We start from the raw sequence: 17,166 nt of genomic DNA on the forward strand, positions 1-17,166 counted from the left end.
GCCAAGTCCAAAGGCTGTCGATCCGGATCTCTTGAAACACTCCTGTTGACCGAATAAGACGCCTTCAACTCCCCTCAGAGGCCCTGGTGTAAGGTGTTCCTGCCGAAGGTGAGGGTCGTCCAGAAGGTTTTTGGAAGAATGTAAGGATAAAAAGACTCATTTATCTTGCTGTAAGAAGAACTGAAACTCATTCATATTGAAGGCCCCCACCAAAGTTCATTGAAAATGTGCATTTGCACCAAAATAAATTCATCTTTTAACTCCATTCTCCACGAACTTTTTTATTTATTTATTTGAAAGTCAGAGTTACACAGAAAGAAGAGAGGCAGAGAGAGAGAGAGGTCTTCCATCCGCTGGTTCATTCCCCAGTTGGCCACAATGGCTGGAGCTGTGCCGATCCGAAGCCAGGAGCCAGGAGCTTCTTCCAGGTCTCCCACGAAGGTGCAGGGGCCCAAGGACTTGGGCCATCTTCCACTGCTTTCCCAGGCCATAGCAGAGAACTAGATCGGAAGTGGAACAGTGGGTCTTGAACTGGTGCCCATATGGGATGCCAGCGCTTCAGGCCAGGGCATTAACCCACTGCGCCACAGTGCCGGCCCCTATGAACTTTTTTTTAACTTTAAAAAAAGATTACTTATTTATTTGAAAGGCAGAGTCACACACACACACACACACACAGAGGTATTCCATTTGCTGATTTTCATTTTAAAGATTTATTTATCTATTTGAAAGTCAGAGTTACAGAGAGAGAGAGAGAGAGAGAGAGAGAGAGAGATCTTCCATCCACTGGTTCATTCCCCAAATGGCCACAATGGCCGGAGCTGCATCGATCCAAAGCCAGGAAGTGGAGCAGCCGGAACTTGAACTAGTGCCCATATGGGATGCTGGCACTTCAGGCGGTGGCTTTACCTGCTACACTACAGCACCAGTCCCAGAAAGAACTCTTGAGAGGGTGATGTCTCTTTGGTGTGCAAGAGGCTCACCGGGGAGTCAACCAGACATCAGGAGCAGCTCGTGGGAGGGTGCAGGTCCGCTGGGCCCTGGGAGAGTCGGACACCATGGTGGTACTAGGATCATAATGACAAGGATGATCCAGTAGTCACAGCTGGTGTCACTCAGTGGCTGGTACATGCTGGGCCTTGTGTCCAGCACTGTTTTCCAGCTTGTCTTCTTTATTTTAAAATAGACTTTTTTTTTTTTTTTTTTTTAGCAGTTTTCTGTACTCAGCAAAATTGAGCCGAGAGAACAGGAAGTCCCCATGCCACCTCTGCTCCTGCACACAGCCAGCCTTCTCCGTCTCAAGTGTGGGATGTGTATGACAAGGATGAGTGGGGGGTGCCACATGCCCCCCCACAAAGCTCACGATCTGCACTGGGATTTGTTTTTGGTGGTATGTGCTCTATGAGTTTGGAGAAATGCCCACTGGTATCTGGCTACCCTCAGAGGATCACACTTGACTGGCCTCACGCTGTCTTTCAGTCCTTCAACCAGCACTTAGCAAGGACATTGTCCTATAGAATCTGCCCCAGAAGTCCCGAGAGGGTAAGTGACCTGCTCAAGCCCACTAGCCTGACCAGGGCTGGGCATGCATAGATGTTGTGGGAGGCTACCCTTGAGCTTGGGGAACTGAGCTGCCCTCTAAGATCAGGGGCAAGGTCAGGGTCAGGGTCAGGGGCTGGAGACACGTGGGAACCCACTCCACCCTGGACCACTGGACAAGATCAGGTGACATTCCTAGAGCCTGACTCATATCTGAGCAGCTGCTCTCACTTTTACATGACAGTAAAACTGGTGAATTCTAGGGAATTTCCAAGATAATCAAATGCATATTTATCCCTTGTTGGGTATATATATTTTCTGTTCACAAGTCCCCTGTTCATGTGGAATTCCAATTAGCTGCTTTTTTTTTTCACATTTTTTCTAATCAAGCCTAACCCAAGCCTTCTTGGTAATTTCCAGAACAACAAAATGATGATGGAGTCACTGACAAGTGGAAGAAGGTGTGCCTGTTCACACCAACCATGCACCTGCTGCCCCTGCCACCGCGGGAGAGCCGAGTGGCCACTGGGGGTCACAGCAGAGAGCCATGCTCGTGTTTTAAACCACGCGTGTCACAAAGAAGACACATCATCTGGACCCTTCCAAAGCACAGCCTAAGAAATTCTATGTGACCTTTCTCCTCTCTTTCTCTATCCTGGAAATAATCTCTCTGCTGTACCCCACTGTTAAAGACATAAACTATGTTTGTGCAGTTTCTGCCAAGAAAAAGTTGTCAAAGGGATGTTGGGAAATCGGTTCTATGCACAACTCAGACGTCACGCTCTATGTATGTTCACTCACGTGGGCTCAAAGATGTGGACAGAGGTGTCTCCACATGGTCTTCCAGCTGTTGTGCAATGGAGACAATGGCAAGAAACCAACAGCACGTGTGGTGTTTGAGACCTCAAACCAGAGCCTCCAACCCTGATGTCTTCCTAAGGATGTGGGATTCTTTTCAGGAGCCAATTGAAAACCACTCACAGCTCAGCTGAAAACAACCCAGGGCCCGGACATCCCATGTTCGGCACGGTACTGCTGCTCTGAGATGACAGTTTTGTCTTCATAGAGCCGGCATAGAAAAAAAAAAATCAAACAGCCATTGGGGCAGCCGGAGAGGAAAGTTTCCCATCACCTGGGGAGGAGCCCAGCTCAGCCCCTGGCCACGTTCCCAGGGGCCGAGGCTTGGGTCACCAGCAGCCCACTTGGCCTGCCGGGAGCAGCCTGCTGGTCTGAGCCAAGCCTTGAGTTTTCAGCACTAGGGATGGACCAGCAGGACTGTCTGGGGAACACCTGCACACACGCGCACACACACGCACACACACACAGCATGTGGCTCCCTCTTCCCACTTGGTCCCTTAAAATGTGAAGGCTGAGCTCCCCACTCCTTCCTGGCCTGCGGGACGGGCACTAGGGAATGCAGACGCTGGACTTGAGGACCACAGAATTCTCTCCTTGCCGCGCCTGGAAGGAACCCGCGTGGGGGTGGGGAGGCTGAAATATGACCCCACCGTTGTAGCTTTAAATAAGCATTTCCCTCCTAATAGAAGCCCCTCCTAACGTCTCCCGCAGCTTTGATTTTGAACACGTCACATCCCTCATTAAAGCAATCACTGTTAAAACATAAAGCAACACAGGATTTATTTCTTCATTAAACTGATGATCCGTATATGAAGCCAATTAACATTATGAGTCTGGTGAACATCAAGTGTAAAGAGGTGAGAGAAAATTAAAAGCAGTCACCTTGATCTTTAGATACAGAAAGTACACTTTTGGGTCGTAAATTATCAGAGGGTCCAAGCGGGACAGACCGCTGAATTTGGTTAATTGCAGAATACACCCTCACCCACCCCCCGCCACGCACAAGAATCAAGGAAAAATATGCTTTTTCTTTACGAACGCCCCGTTTTTTATTTGGGGAGGGGGGACGAGAGGAGGCGAATACCTAGTAGTCTTTCTCCAGGCCCGCGGGTTGGCAAAATCCAGGAAGAGAAGGGGACCCGCGTCGTCCAAGTTGGCGGCAGTTTTTCGTTTCCACGGTTGTTTGTTGATTCGCTGTTTTGCCAACAGGAGGGAGCCCAGCGGTAGCGGCTCCGGGAGAGGGACGTTGGGCGTGGCGAGGCCGAGGGTCCCCAGCTGGCTTCCAGCCCCGCGCCAGGTGGGTGTCTTCCCCGAGCTCGGCTGGTGGTCCGGCCCGAGGGAGCGGCCAGGCTCGCCGTCTGGAGACGCTGGGGAGGCCTGGGCCAGGCGGCGAGGGGCCGCGGGAGGATTCCCGGCTGGAACCGCGGGGTCAGGAGCCGCGCTGCGCGGGTGGGTCCCTGCCGCGCGTGCTGAGCGCGCGTGCCGAGTTTACTTTGGCAGATTTGCACCTAGAAAGGTTTAGGCTCGGCCCCGGGGCGCGTGGGTGCCGGCCGGGCGGGTCCGGCCGCCGCGCAGCACCGCGCGCTTTTCTGGGTGTGGGCTGGGGAACGCAGCGCCGCTGTCCAGGGTTCTGCCCAGGACGGGAGCGCACTGTTCTCAGACTCTGGGAGCAGCCCGTCGCGTGCCCGGGACATCTCTGGGTCTGGAGAAGAACAGGTTTCGGCCGATGTCAGAGATGGGGAGCTGAGGCTGGGGCTTGGATCCCCTCGGTCTCTGGGGCCCCGGGCGGCGCCCCGCACTACGCCACTGGTGCCGAGGGCGCCTGCAGCATGGGCCGTCAAATGCGCCGGCCGAGTCGGCCTGGACATCTTCCTCACCTCGCTTCGCAGGCACTCGGGTCCGAGAGCACGCAGAGCGCACGGGATAGGAGTTCGCCGCCCAGGGCCGGAGGGAGCCTGAGAGGGGCCTTTAGGCAGACCCACGGGCCCGAGATGGGGCTGTGCGTCTCCAGCTCTTGGATGGGGCTCCGGAGAGCAGGGGTCCTCTGTGGTGGACGGGGAGAGACCGCGCGCGCGGGCCAGGGGCTGGGAGACGGCTCCCGGGGCGCCAGCGCTTCCTACGCGAAACGGAAACCTCCTTCCCGGCTGCCCCGCCGGCGCCCGCCCCGGCCTCCCGGACCCGCGGACCTGCTCCTCCCGGGCCGAACCCGGCACTCGCAGGAGTCGGTGGCCCTAGCGGGGCTGGCGCCGCAGCGAGCTCTCTCCGCTCTGAAGCGAGCCGGAGTTTGCAGCGATTTCTTCCCCCGCGCCGCGGCGGCTGAGCCCAGGAGGGGCCGCTTGCCTGAAACGGGCCCCCGAGCCGCCGCAGCCGGAGCGGTGCAGCGTCTTGGTCCCGGCTGTCCGCCGGCGGGCCAGGGCCCCAGGCGCTCGGGCCTCTAGCTGGACGCCCCTCGCCCCCGGGGCGCGCGTTGGCCACGCGCTGCGTCTTGAAGACCGGGGTACCGGATCCCGGGGCCGGGCGGGGAGCAGAGCAGGCCCGGCGCCTCGCCCAGGCGCCCGAACGCGGCATCAGAATGTTTATAAAATATTCAGTCTGCGCCGTCTGTCCAAGAAGCCATGGTCCCGAAATAAAATCGACAGTCTAGACGGAAGGCAACAGAACTTATCAACAGTTGTCTAACTTGCATTGTGCCAGGCCTCTTGAGTGGGTCATAATACCAACTTTATTTTCAGTGGTGCATAAATTAATTACACGCATTTAATAACCAAAATATCATTATATCCCCCCTTTAATATCATGAAGGCTTTCCGCCAGAGAAGCACTTAATAGTGCAAGGGCCGTAACGGGCTATTATCCTGGTGTACGGCTATTACAGGACCAATTATGCGCCATTAGACTTGCTTTTTTTCCGCCGTTTATGTGATTTGCTCCAATCCCGCGCCCCTGACTTGAACATTTCAGCCCGGTACTTTGGAGTTTAATTTCCACGCAGGCAGCGAGAAGGGCGGTCTCTCTCCGCCGAGCGCCGGCCTCCGATGCGCTTTAAAAGTGATTGCCAAGGGTCCCACCGCATATCATTTGCGTGAGACTCGAGCATAAATTCAGGGACCCCTCGCTGAGAACAAAATCAAACTTTCCTTCTGTACGATCGCTTGTGGAAAGGGAAGCCGCGCGCCGCGTCGCCCCCAAACCCGCCCGGCGGCGACAATTAACGGCGCTTTGTCATTCGGCAGCCCGGGAGCGGCCGGCGCCTGCCACCGGCGAGCCCGGATCTCCGCGCTCACGGGGAAGCAGGTTTGGGGCTGAGGGGCCCCGGGCTGGGGGTGGCGCCAGGGGTTCGGAAAATAATGCCCATTTTGTTTTGCTTTTGTTTGTTTGTTTGTTTTTTGTTTTGGTGGTGCTCCTTTGGAACCTTTCTTAAAAGAAAAGAGAGGGGGAAAAAAACATTCCTGATGTTTGCTGAGAAATGACGGATTTTTTTTTTTTAACACCACGTGGGCCATTTGTAAGGCCCAATAGACCTATCCAAGTTACTCGCTGTAGACAGCGCTGGAAATAATCAGATTAAGGCCAATTACGCGTGAGATTATAAAGGCGAGCGCTGAGCGCCGGCGCGCGCGGTAGACAGGCATCGAGACATCTGGCCACGGCCCGAGTCACTTCTCCGGTCCTGCGGGGCGCCCGCTGCGCCCAGCCCCGCCCGTCGCTCGAGCAGCCCCGCGCGCTGGCCGGGGGCGCTCACGCTCCGGCCTTCCCGCCCGCCGCCTGCCGCCCGCCGAGGTACGCCCGGCTCAGGCAGGACGCGCTCGCCGGGCCCCGCGCGCTGGGCCTTGGAGGCTCGGGGCCTTCCCGGCAAGAGCTGCCGCGTGCGCGCTCGCCGGCCCCGGCCCCGGCTGCGGTGGCCGAGCGCTGGGCTGGCGGCGGGGACACCCGGAGCGCCGGGAACCGGACCGCCGCGCGGGCTGGGTGTTGGGACGAGGGTGAGCGCACGGCTGTGCGGGAGGTGGACCCGCCCCAAGGGCTGCCCCTCGGGGGACCCCCCCCCCTCGGCTTGCGACGGGGCTGCCAGGTCCCCTCTGGCCTCGGCAGTGGGCTGGAGGCGTTGTAAGGGGCCTCTTCGGGACGGGAGCTTCCGGGGCTCCCCAGGGCGCGGGCAGAAGGGACTCGGGTTCTGTCGCTGTTTGCCTTGCAGCCAGCCGGAGCCCCGCGCAGCGGTCCGAGCCCCAGCCGCCGTGCAGCCCGCCCGACCGTCGGCGATGTTTTATTTCCACTGCCCGCCCCAGCTGGAGGGTGAGTAAGTGCCGCTGCCCCGGCCGCTCGGGTGAGGCCAGGAGGAGCCGAAGCGGGCTGCGGGGCTGGCGGGCGGTGGGGCGCAGCCGCCCGGCGGTGAATTCGGGGAGCCCCCGGCTCCCTCCCGGCACCCTGCTCCAGCCCCAGCCCCGGCGCCACCTGCCTCCCACCTCCCTCTCCGCCTGGGCCAGGGAGGCCCCGGGCTATGCGTGCCGTGGGGACCCGCACAGGCCTCCTCCCAGCGCAGATGCTGGTGTCACGCTTCTAATTGGGGCTCCCCCGCCCAGGGGGCCGCATCAATCTTTCACGCTGCTTTTTGCAAACATCCCGGAAAGCCAAGGCCAGCGGGCCTGCAGCGTTTCCCTGGCCAGGAAGGACCCATGCCTGGGCTGCTGTGCTCCGGACTCGGGGTAGTGATGCTCCAAGAACCTCGTCCGGGGCCTCAGGCTGCACAGGGCCAGTCCCTGGCGCCTGGGTCACCTCAGCGGCCTCCCTGGGGACCGCCTGCCCCTCCCCCCTCCAGCCTTTGCCTGGCTCCTCATCTGTGACTCTCTGGGTTTTTGATCCCAAATCAAAAGGTTCTCATTTTTGAAAGTCTCCACTCCTTAGAAGAAATTATTTTTCGGGATCCCTGGTGTGGTCCATGACCTTCCTGGCTAGGAGGAGGTGGGGGTGGTGACCAGGGCACAGCTTGTACCCCTGTGTGGCTCCACCCAGGACCTGCAGGATCCAAGGGTGGGTCCTCCTAGGGGGCCTATTCCTGCCCCACAGGTGAACCAGCTGCCCACATTCGAAGTGCGCACCGGGCCTTTCTCAGGGTGGTTGCTTCAGACTGGGCTTTGGCGAGACAGTCCCTTGATACACTCTTGCAATGCAGGATTTTGGAGGCTGAGAATTGGAGGGAGAAATGGAGCAGGGTGCAAGGTGGTGAGATGCAGGGGGGGGGAAGGGGGGAGGAACCCGAGATCCCGGAGGGGGTGCGCCTGCCCTGCAGCAGCTCAGCCTCTGCCGCTCAGGATGTATAGGGATTTCAGAAACCTGCTTTTGTTTTCCCCAGAAGATTTCACAGGAGTCCTGTAGGATTTGCCAAAGGAGGCCAATGAGGTCAGTGGTTAAGGGCAGAAGGCCCCACACTTGCCTGCATTTCATCTTCTTTTACCCATAACAACCCAGGCAGAACCGGCTTCAAGGATGTCAGAGAGGTGTACCTGCTGGCTCTCTGTGTTTCTGAACTGTGTGCAGCCGGCGGCTCCCACACTGCTGGCCAGAGCTGATGTCCAGAGATGTAGCAGGTGGCACAGTTCCTGGGGACTTCAAGGGGGAAACGTTGCAGGAGAGACTTAGGGGCAGTCTGGGCTGAGCCTGCAGCGGCCCTGCTCTGCTCTCTCTGACAGCTGCCTGCCACCCTCAGCTTGCTCTGCCGGGCTCAGCACGCTTCCGGTCTGGGTGCTGACTCAGAGCGACACGAGCAGAAGCCGAGGAGATGGGTTTTCTGGTTCCTTCGGGCGGCTTTCAGAGTCGCTTTTGCGGAAGGAGGGGTTCTGGTTTAGTCTGGTGTTGCGAGGTGCAATCAGTCGGCTGCAGATGGAGAAAGCCGAGAGCAGACCTTGGGAACAGGGGATTCCGAAGTCATCTCTCAGCTTGTCACTTCTAATTTTTATTAACTGAGAAAGCAAAGCATGGCTCACTTCTTGGGTGCTTTTGTTGCTATTAAGTTAAAAAGTACTACACACGCCTGCGTGAGAAGTTCCGGTGGAACAGAAACTGGTACAAAGAAAGGCAAGATCGCTCTCTACCTCTTTTCCTAAAGGTACCTGTCGTGGTTCGTTTCTTGCAACCAGAAACACGCTTCTGGTCTCATTGACACATCGCTTCTCTGTGTGCTGTGCCTCGTTGGGACTGAAATCATTTTCCACGTTGGTTTTGTGACTTCCTAGTACAGCCGAGGGATCTCTCCTAACAGCGTGTCCAGCTCGACTTCTTTCTTTTAAACAGCTGTGTAGTATTCCAGATACAGGGGGCACTTTCAAAAGTTCATGGAAAAACAGAACCGAAAGCAAAGTTGTTTTGGTGCAGAAACAAAAATGAGGACTTCCTGTATGTGTAGTTTTTCCATAATTTGCATTTTTTTTTTTTGAAGAGCTCTCCTGCGTTGCACAGAAAGTGTCTACTGGTAGTTTCTAGGTTTTTCCGTATTTCTGTTGGCACACTTCATTAGTATAGCCGTGGATTAGCTATCTATGTAAGTGTGTGCATGTTCGATGCATATTGTTAAATTACCTTCTAATAAGGCTGCACCAATTGGTATCCCTACAACTTGACTGAGCTTGTACATTCTGTTACATTTGTATCTGTCTGGGATATTTTTACACACCTTATTTTTTTTTTTTTTGCCAAAACAATGAAAGTATTGTTTCACTGTGTTGTTTTGTTTAATTTCCATGAGGCTTACCATTTCCATGTTATAGACCATTCTACTGATTTTTAAGTAAAAAACCTGTTCTCGATTTGTCCTCTTTTGAGGTTGTCTGTCTTTTTCTTATTAATCTGATGAACGGAGAGCCGTGTTCTAGGATACTCTTTGACACACAGTGTCTTACTTGAAGCCATTACTTGTACGTAATGTGAAGCAGTTTGGGGCGAGGGGGTGGAACTCAGAGGGCTTGGGGAGAGATTGGGCTCCTCCTCACCAGTCAAACATGTTTATTCCGTAAGGAGCTAGTTTGGTTTTGTTGTTACAAAGCAGTGGGCATAAGACCAGGTCGGGACTATCCCTTTGAAATTTCCAGTGAGCTCGAGAGGAGTATTTGTAAGTGGGGCTTCGAAGAAGAAGGCAATTTGAACAGGAAGCTGGAGGGAGAAAGCTTGCTCTGAGAGCAGGGTAACCTAATAGTGGAAAGGATTCTTGTTAGCAAGTGTGTGTCCCTGGAACTAGGTTCCTTCAGAGACAAGTGGCTCTGAGAGCGGGCACTGCCGGCACAGGGACTCTGAACACAGGGCCCTTGGCAGGTACAGCGCTTGCGGTTAATGGGACCTCATTTGTTCATTTTCCTAAGAAGCCGTCGTGGACTATCAAGTAAATAGTGCACATTTGGAAAATGATCTGAACGCACGTTTGGGGCCAAGTTCTGCGTAGCTTTGCAAGTGAGTGTGGAGGCTGCTAGGCAGGACAAATGCCTTGGGGTTCTGGGGGCAGTGGGAGCTGGAGGTGCTTTCAAGGGCCTGGCCAGGGCGGGCAGGCACTCTGGGAGAGTGGCCTTGCTCAGGTCAGCCCGGCTTGGCTCAGGACGGCCGCCGTGGCTGCAGATCTCTCGTTCACCGACATCCATAGAGCAGCTCCACTATGGCGCTGATGAGCTGTGACCAATGATGATTCATGTTTGTGTATAAACTTCTTATCTCCTTGCTTTCTGCACTTCTGGGAGAAAGGTGCTCTGAAAAGCTCCTGGCGCTGTCTGTTCGTCCCCAGCTTCCCTTCTCCCCAGCCTTTAACCCTCGGTGCTCCCATAAACCAGGGCCGGGGCACTGGCAGGTGAGCAAAACAGAGTCCCGAGTCCCAGAGCCTCCAGGAGGTGAAATTGGGGCCGGGCAGTGGGCAGCTGGGAGCCAGAGGGCAGATTCGGGCTCTGTCAAGCCAGACACCCCTCCTGGCTGAGAGTCCCGAATTCCTTGGGAAGTGGACTTGAGTGGCTTAGGGATTAAGGTCTCCACTTGCCTCACACTAGAAGGATAGTGGGGGTGCCCCGGCCTAGGGTTTATGGGAAACAGTGAGCATGGGAGACTGGGAAAGACTGGTCCTAATGGGGAGCAGAGGAAGATGCTTTGGGGATGCAGGGCTGCCTGGTGGGGGTGGGTCGGTGCTCCGAGGGGGTCCGGGCAGCGCTCTGAGGACCGGGGCTCTCTGCTCGGCTGGCTGATGCAGTTTGCTTCCGGTAGGCTCGGCACCCTTCAGCAGCCACTCCACGGGGGATTTCGACGATGGGTTCCTCCGGAGGAAGCAGCGCCGGAACCGGACCACGTTCACCCTGCAGCAGGTACCCACATGGGGGTCTCTTCTGAGAGTCAGCTCCTTCCTGCCCCGTTGCCCCACCAAACATCAGCGTGGGGCACCTCCTCTGTCCCCCCAACATCAGCATGGAGCACCTCCTGTGTCCTCCCCAAACGTCAGCGTGGAGCACTCCTCTGTCCCCCCACATCAGAGTGGAGCACTCTTCTGTCCCCCCAAATATCAGAGTGGGCCACCTCCTCTGCCCCCCAGCATCAGCATGGAGCACCTCCTGTGTCCTCCCCAAACGTCAGCGTGGAGCACTCCTCTGTCCCCCCACATCAGAGTGGAGCACTCTTCTGTCCCCCCAAATATCAGAGTGGGCCACCTCCTCTGCCCCCCAGCATCAGCATGGAGCACCTCCTGTGTCCTCCCCAAACGTCAGCGTGGAGCACTCCTCTGTTCCCCCTGTAATATCAGAGTGGGGGCACCTCTTCTGTCCCCCCCACATCAGAGTGGAGCACCTCCTCTTTGGTTCTTAAAATCAGATCCACTGACTCTGTTTTCTTGAACCATTTATGTGTTCAGGAATCTGTTGGGGTGGGGGTGCGGGTGGAGAGCAGTTGATCCTGACCTCGTGACCCCAGGTAGATCAGGGAAGAAGCAACCATGGCCTCTCCCATTTGGCTCAGGTTGACAATTTGGGGGTGCATTTCGACATCCTCAGACACGGATCCCAGATGCTGACCGACGCTGTAGATGCTATCGTTGTCCATGAGGCGCAGGGCGACTCCTGGAACCTTGAGGTTGCATTTCGCGGAGCTGGGCTCTTTTCCTTGCGTGGGTCTCTGCCCCGCTCTGGTGCCCTCGGGAGCAGTCTGGAAGGTGACCCACAGCCCCTTGCTTTCTGTGGGACTGGCAGGGTGGCACTTCACAAGTTGCTTCTTTTCTCACTTGTCCTGTGATAATCAAATCACCCTACCTCTGCCTATGGCCATGCGTCCGATTTTTGCTGCCTTCAAACAGACTTAAATGAAAGTGCAAATACAATCATCACACCTCTGTTTGGATGGAGTTTGTCCCTAAGTCTTGGCTTGGAAATCACACGTGGTGGAAGTGCCATTCTGCGGGGGTTTCTTCGAAGACTCTTCTCTCCCTTTCCTCCTTTGGTTTCATCTGTGAAACTTCCCGTGGCTGTGCGATCTGCACCCCAACCTCCTCTCACCGGTAAATGTCTACATTTCCCCCCCTTTCACCAGCTGGAAGCTCTTGAAGCAGTTTTTGCCCAGACACACTACCCAGATGTCTTCACCCGCGAAGAACTAGCCATGAAAATAAACCTCACAGAAGCACGAGTGCAGGTAACCTCCTTTTTAATTATTTAACTCTTTAATATTAAAACTGGCAAACTTTTTTTTTTGACATCATGACTGCAGAGTGCACATTTGGCCAAAGAAAGCAAATGAACACTATCTGTCATTTTCATGATGCACTTTAATAACATCAACATAATGTGGAATATTAGATTAGGTTGATTAATCGGTCATTCATAATTAACTAGTGATAATGTTCTACACTAATTTGTCCGCGTCTCTAAGGTACTAAATTACATCAATGCACATCCATTTCCTTGCTTTGGGAAAAAAAAAAAAAAAGAGCTGAGATACTTATTCTCAAAGCAGCTTTGACCGCCCTGGGGTGAGGTCAGTCAATTGCAGGGAACCAGGGAACCGTGTTTTCAGATGGGAACAAGGCGGTGATCTGCATTCCAGAAATTGCATCCTGCCCGACGTACCCCCCTGCACGCAGACCCTTTTAGCAAAGTGGATCGGAAGACACGTGCAATTTCAAAACCTTTCCACGGCCGGCCAAAGGGCTGCCTCGGAGGCTGAGCGAGGCCCGCCATGGCCATCTCCGAGTCGGGTTTCTTCGCAGGAGCCGCGCGGTGATGCTGTGTAAATGCATCAACCGGCCCCAGCCCAGCAGATGCGGCTGCACGCGGGAGCAGACACGCGGTGTGGTCTTCTCTCTGGGCGAGCCATTCTTGGAGCACAATTATATATTCATTTTATTTATGGGGTTTCCTCCATGCTGTTTCTGGTCCTTTTTATGAAGGGGCTTGGGGTTAAGCCTATGCAAAGATCTAATTGTAGGAAATATAATAGTTTGCTTTGGGCTCCCCTGGGTCATCTCTTAAAAACCAATGGCTGAAGAGAGATAATGGAATTCTGAGCAGTAAATTGGGGGTTGTAAACAAGTTATTTCCCCTATAATCAGATTATGTGATCCTGATTATTAAATCTGAACATGAATCATTGGTCATACGCGGGCAAATTAAACTGATTATTATTTGGAAATGAAAATCTCCTTTGGCCAGGGTACCCGTCTACCCTTTCTCTTTTTTTTTTAATGCCGGCTTGCCAATAGCTGCCTAAAGATTGAACTGCAAATTGAGATAAATGACACAATTATGGAGCATTCAGAAGTGGAAGATCATAACTTCTCCCTGGAAGGTGCAAGGGTGAGATAGGGGTGGTGACAATTAAAGCGGGGAATTGTTCCGGCTGTTGTTGGCTATTATGCTGCCAGACAATGGGCTGTGGTTGTTTGGCGAAGGGGCCCGGGGCTCTAGGCAGGCAGGCGGTGGTGGGAAGGGAGATGTGTTTACATTTCTACCCCTTGCTCATTCAAATATGATTAATGTTCTATAAAGCAGGGTCTTAATCGAAGCTGATGTTGTCAAACAATAACTAAATAGGGAAATAAACGACTCCATCACACTCTTTCCTCCGAAGCAGGCAGACTGTCAGTGCAAAGTCATTAAAATATGATAATGAAAAATAGCTCAATTAAGTGTTGTTATAGCTGTGACCTTCATTCAATTAAGACGCAAGAAAGTGTCTGCATTTTGCTTTGCATTTAACTGCCCTAAATTTAGAATATAGATAAAATCATTATTCAATGGTCGCTGATATGTGCAATTAAAAGCCAACCAGATTAAAAAAAGAAAGTAAGAAAGAGAGAAACCCAGTGAAGGGAGAATGAAATCGAAGCGATGGGATAGGCTGGCATAGGCCAGCCTCAAGGACCCTGGCTATTTCCCTGGCCAGTGGGGCTGGCAGCCAGGGGAGGAGAGGCTACCCGGGAGAATAGGAGGGAGGACTGGCCAAGCCCTTCTGTCCCAGGAGGGCAGAGAGATTTTGCTGGAGGAAGTGAGAGTGGCGGGAGTCCACCCATACCTGGGAACACCTTGAATCTGGCCTGCCCGGGCTTCCAGGAGGCTGCCCTCTTGCCCATGCACTGTTGCTCTCTGAGGCTTCGAGACTGCCACCAGCCTCGGAGAAGCTGCTCAGCCCGCCAGCCTCCCCTGAACTTGGGGAGGAGAGAGATGATGACACCGGCTGATGTGAACTTCCTAACTGACAATGCTTGGGGGTCGACAGCATCATCACTAGCCACCCCCTGCCCCAGCTGGGGTTCAGATGGGGAATCCAGCACTTGGGGGGTGACCCTGGGGCAAGTGAATTGGCCCCTCTGTGCAACAGCAATAGTAGGGCCACCTGTGAGGGTTTTGTGTGTGTGTGTGTTTATTTGAAAGATAGTCACAGAGAGAGGAAGAGACAGAGAGAGAGAGAGAGAGAGAAAGAGAAAGAGGGAGAGAGAGAGGTCTTCCATCTGCTGGTTCACTCCCCAAATGGCCTCAACAGTTGGAGCTGAGCTGATCTGAAGCCAGAAGCTAGGAGCCAGGAGCTTCTTCCACGTCTCCCACGTGGGTGCAGGGACCCAAGGACTTGGGCCATCTTCTACTGCTTTCCTAGGAGCATTAGCAGGGAGCTGGATTGGAACCAGCACCCATATGGGATGCTGGCACTGCAGGCTGGGGCTTTAACCTGCTACACCACAGCGCCGGCCCCCACCTGTGAGGTCTAAGCCGGATTCTTTGAGGTTGCGAATGCTGAACCAGGGCTGCCCCCAGAGTCAGCATTTCTCATGGGTGCACTGGGTCGGGTTAGACCACAGTAGTGAGGTGAGGCAGGGGCAGGTGCTCTGGCCAAGCCAGCTGGAAGCCTGAGGCTGTGTTTCTGGGAGGGGAAAACCTGGGACAATCACATGAGTGACTTTGACCATGAACTCCGGGTAGGAAATGCATTTCCCATCAACAAAACGAATTCCCGTGAATCACCATGCTGGGAGTGTCCACAACAACCTGGGCAGGCACATGGAGACTTCCTGCTGTTTGCAGAAGGACACCCCCTGACCTGCCTGTGGGTTCAAGGAGCATGAGAGGGGGTTGCGAGTGCCGCCTGGCGGGGGTGGGGGTGGGGTCCCAGGCTCCTGCTCCCCCCCACACCCCTCCCCCGTCTGACTCTGCCTTCCCCCCGGGAACTCAGGTCTGGTTCCAGAACCGAAGAGCCAAGTGGAGGAAAACGGAGAGGGGCGCCTCCGACCAGGAGCCGGGAGCCAAGGAGCCCATGGCCGAGGTGCAGCCGCCGCCCGCGAGAAACATCAGCTCCCCGCCTCCCGGGGAGCAGACCCGCAGCAAGAAGGAGGCCCTGGAAGCTCAGCAGAGGTGAAGCTGGTGGGGCTGCGGGCCTGGGGGTGGGGGATCCCCGGCTGTGCCCCACAGGGGGCCGGAACTCAACGAGCTCTTCTCCCTTTGCCAGCCTGGGGCGGACCGTGGGTCCTGCAGGCCCCTTCTTCCCCTCCTGCCTGCCGGGGACCCTCCTGAACACGGCCACATACGCCCAGGCCTTGTCACACGTGGCCTCCCTAAAGGGTGAGTTTTTGCTGGGTGGGCTGGGAGGGCTGGCGGCCGGCACGGTCTCTGTCTCCCGGGGCGGGTGGGGTGGGACCGTCTAGCACCCGGCAGATGTGGCGCTCCTCTCCTCCTGTCAATCACCGCCAGGGTCACAGACATCCTGCTTTGCGCCCCTTTGGTTGGGACACAGCCTGAGAATGCAGCCGACAGACGGCTTGTCCAGGAGCAGCTTTGCCTCCCCAGGGACCGCTCCATGGTGGCAGCTTGCTCTGCTCCAGGGTGACAGCCCTGGGTGCTCAGCCCGCAGCTCCTGGGCCAGGCACAGAGGGGTGACCATCCCATGTGTGAGGATGTTCGTCCTGGGTGCACGTTCTCCCTTGCCTTCCCTGGGGACTCCTGGTGCCAGTGCGCTATCAGGACACAAGGATTTCCTAGAGGCTTGCTCTCTTCTCTGCAGCTGTTGTAGGTCGAATGATGGAAATCCCTAGGGATCTTTTGCCAAGGGATGATCTGCCCCCCGAGGGTCTGGATGAATGGACCCACCCAGTGGCTCTTGATCCCTAGCCTCAAATGTATTTGTCCAGTGAGCAGGCTGGGCAGCTGTGCTGGGCAGAACAGGGCTGGTTGCCCCTTACAGTGTGTCTAGGGGAGTGCCGGTGTGTTACAGGGGGTCTGGAAGGTGGGGGTGCAGAGCAGACTGTGGACTTTTTCCTGGTAACAGGCAGTGGGAGAGGCCTCTCTGGGTTGTCTGCTGCCCGTCCTGTGACAGAATTTGGGGTCTCCCTGATCTCCAGGGGCCCCCCTATAGCAGATGGGTCAGAGACAGGTGCACACGTACAGGCAAATAGCCATCTGCGTCGTGAATGTGGCTTCTGGAGGTAGAAAGAGGACAGGACAGAGAGTGGGGGGCCTTCTAGGTGCTGGGACCAGCAGGTGCACGGCGCACCAGGCGTGGGCAGGAGAAGTATTGGGAAAAGGCGAGCTGAGGGGCTGTGGGACATGTTCCCGGGGCACGTGGGCGGAGCATCTGGTGATCCAGAGTCTGAAACATGAGTGCATGCCTTATGCCGCCAATGAGAAAGTCCATGCACCAGGAAACTTAGTTTGTTATAAAGATTGTATGCAGTCGCCTGTAGGCTCCGGCTCTGTGAGACAGAAAGGAATTCTGTGTTTCGACTTGGGTCTCTTCCCCAAGGTGTCACATTATGTGTGTGCAAATATTCTGAAATCGGAAAAAAAAAAAGTCTTTCTAAGCATTTTGGAAACTCCACTCCTACAGAGGTGGGGACGGCCAAATGCAGGGGTGTCAGGAGGAGATTACAGGGGGACTTGGCCTTGGCTTTGGTGAGTAACCACCTTGCTTACAAATGTCACTCACCGTTCCACTCAGGTCCCAGGAACAGGGCTGTGGCTTCCTGTGTCTCAGTCATGGCAGCCCTTGGGGTGTTTCTGGGAAGCCAAGAGGAGCCCCCGTGGATGCCCGAGTGGCTGAAGGGGGAACTTGAGGGTCAGATTGCAGGGTGGGGGTGGGCAGAGGGCAAGAAGGAGACAGAGCTGGGGCTCTGGGGAGTGCTCCCTGCTCAGCACTGCGGACCAAGGACAGAGGCTGGGGCAGGTGGGAGGAGCCAGGGCTAAGCAAGGGTCAGCTGGCTGAGTGCATGCAGACTGGTGATGCAAAGACACCCACTGCTCCATCTCTGTACTTCCCTCAGCTCCTTCCCTAAGCCCTGGAGCT

At 55.4% G+C, this 17,166-nt stretch overlaps 1 protein-coding gene across 1 annotated transcript in view; it reads left to right on the forward strand.

The window, feature by feature from the left end:
* The first annotated feature begins 6,653 nt into the window (after positions 1–6,653).
* The window catches only part of DRGX (dorsal root ganglia homeobox), a 30,790-nt gene continuing 20,277 nt past the window's right edge, over positions 6,654–17,166 (forward strand). Inside the window, exons 1-5 of the mRNA XM_062215028.1 lie at positions 6,654–6,687; positions 10,624–10,721; positions 11,932–12,033; positions 15,064–15,242; positions 15,337–15,449. Of these exons, the coding sequence (XP_062071012.1) occupies positions 6,654–6,687; positions 10,624–10,721; positions 11,932–12,033; positions 15,064–15,242; positions 15,337–15,449 (526 nt within the window). The remainder of the gene's footprint in view (positions 6,688–10,623; positions 10,722–11,931; positions 12,034–15,063; positions 15,243–15,336; positions 15,450–17,166) is intronic.

This window comes from Lepus europaeus, chromosome 17 (assembly GCF_033115175.1).
Source record: "Lepus europaeus isolate LE1 chromosome 17, mLepTim1.pri, whole genome shotgun sequence".
Lineage (NCBI taxonomy): Eukaryota > Metazoa > Chordata > Mammalia > Lagomorpha > Leporidae > Lepus > Lepus europaeus.